Raw genomic sequence first — 1,392 nt, forward strand, 5'->3', positions numbered from 1 at the left:
CTCTTCCTCCTCCTCGCTGCCTTCAGGTGTTTCCTTCTCCAGGTTGATCCCAGATTGGACTGATTGTGCTTCATGTTCTCATGCTTTTCTTCTTCAGGCTTTCTGAAGGTTTACCAAAAGTATTTCTTCATATTCTGACACTTTTCTCATATTTGAGCAACTTGCTCTCAGATTTCTTCTGCTAATAAAACTGTTCTGGTTTATTTATGCTGCAGGTTAAAAACATTCACAGTTTATACATTTAGAAACAAAGAATCATGTTTAAAGGATCCAACTGTTTCCAGACGTCTCAGGTTTTCAGGGAGTTGATTTAGTTACAATAAGTTTCAAACTGTTGCTGAATGAAGGTTTTAGTTGCAAAGATAAGATTTATTTTAATTTGTAAGTTTTAAAGTTGTGACTTTAGGAGGGAATAAATGAATAAGCAGAGATCCATCATGGTTTAGCATCATTTGCTCTGTTGTTCTTGTGAATGATGAGAACTGTTGTTGTTCTGAAAATCACAATTTCTTAACTTCTCTGGTAAAATAAAGGTTAAATAAATGAATTTAAAAACCTCCAGGAGCCTCTACAGCTGAAGGAAATGAGCTGATGAAGCGTTTTAGCGTCTGGCTGCTGGTTGGAGGGAAGCAGCTGGTGGCAGCATGTTGTCTGAACGGCCGGAGCCACTGACCCCCAGGAAACCGTCCACAACCACCAACCTGCAAAGACGGGTTTAATAATTGGCAGTTATGTTGGGTCAGTCTCCACCTCCTGCGGGTCAGCGGCTCCTCTTCCTGCTGTCGATTGGCTGGTTTTGTCTCTGACTTCTTACTCTTTGTCTCTGTTTTCTCTCCGGTTTTTTCCTCCCCTCCTCCTCAACTCATCATCCCCTCTTCATCAACTCTTCATCTCCTCCTCTCTTGTGTTCTGTCGTCTTCCTCGACCTTTCACCTCCGTTCTGCCTGTACACCATCATGCCTGTGTGTTAATTTACCCCATGCTTGCGGTGTAAATCAGACCCCATTGACCCGTTAGAGGACGACCTTTTCCACCTCTTTGATAAATTCCCAACTCCCATGCCAGACACCAGCACTCCCATGATCCCCCCAGTAGGAGTCCAGGCCGTAGCGCTGTCCTCCGACTCGGTCCGCGTCTCCTGGGCCGACAACTCCATGACCAAGAACCAGAAGTCGTCGGAGGTCCGGTACTACTCCGTCAAGTGGAAGTCCAGCGTGTCGACCAGCGGGAAGTACAAGGTGAGTTCTGGCTGATGTAGCTCCAGGGAAACTGCTCTGCAGCAGCAGCAGGCGGCCCGATCCAGTTCCAGCATGCGGCCCGATCCAGTTCCAGCATGCGGCCCGATCCAGTTCCAGCATGCGGCCCGATCCAGTTCTAGCATGCGGCCCGATC

The 1,392-nt window shown here is 47.1% G+C and overlaps 1 protein-coding gene across 1 annotated transcript in view; it reads left to right on the plus strand.

Moving 5' to 3' along the window:
• Positions 1 to 971: 971 nt before the first annotated feature.
• LOC103154765 (netrin receptor DCC-like) overlaps positions 972 to 1,392 on the plus strand; it is a gene marked incomplete at its 5' end in the record, with an annotated part of 41,051 nt that continues 40,630 nt past the window's right edge. The window contains one exon of the mRNA XM_007576168.2: positions 972 to 1,238. Coding sequence (XP_007576230.2) covers positions 972 to 1,238 — 267 coding nt within the window. The remainder of the gene's footprint in view (positions 1,239 to 1,392) is intronic.

The sequence above is a fragment of the Poecilia formosa genome, unplaced genomic scaffold (assembly GCF_000485575.1).
Source record: "Poecilia formosa unplaced genomic scaffold, Poecilia_formosa-5.1.2 Scaffold399, whole genome shotgun sequence".
Lineage (NCBI taxonomy): Eukaryota > Metazoa > Chordata > Actinopteri > Cyprinodontiformes > Poeciliidae > Poecilia > Poecilia formosa.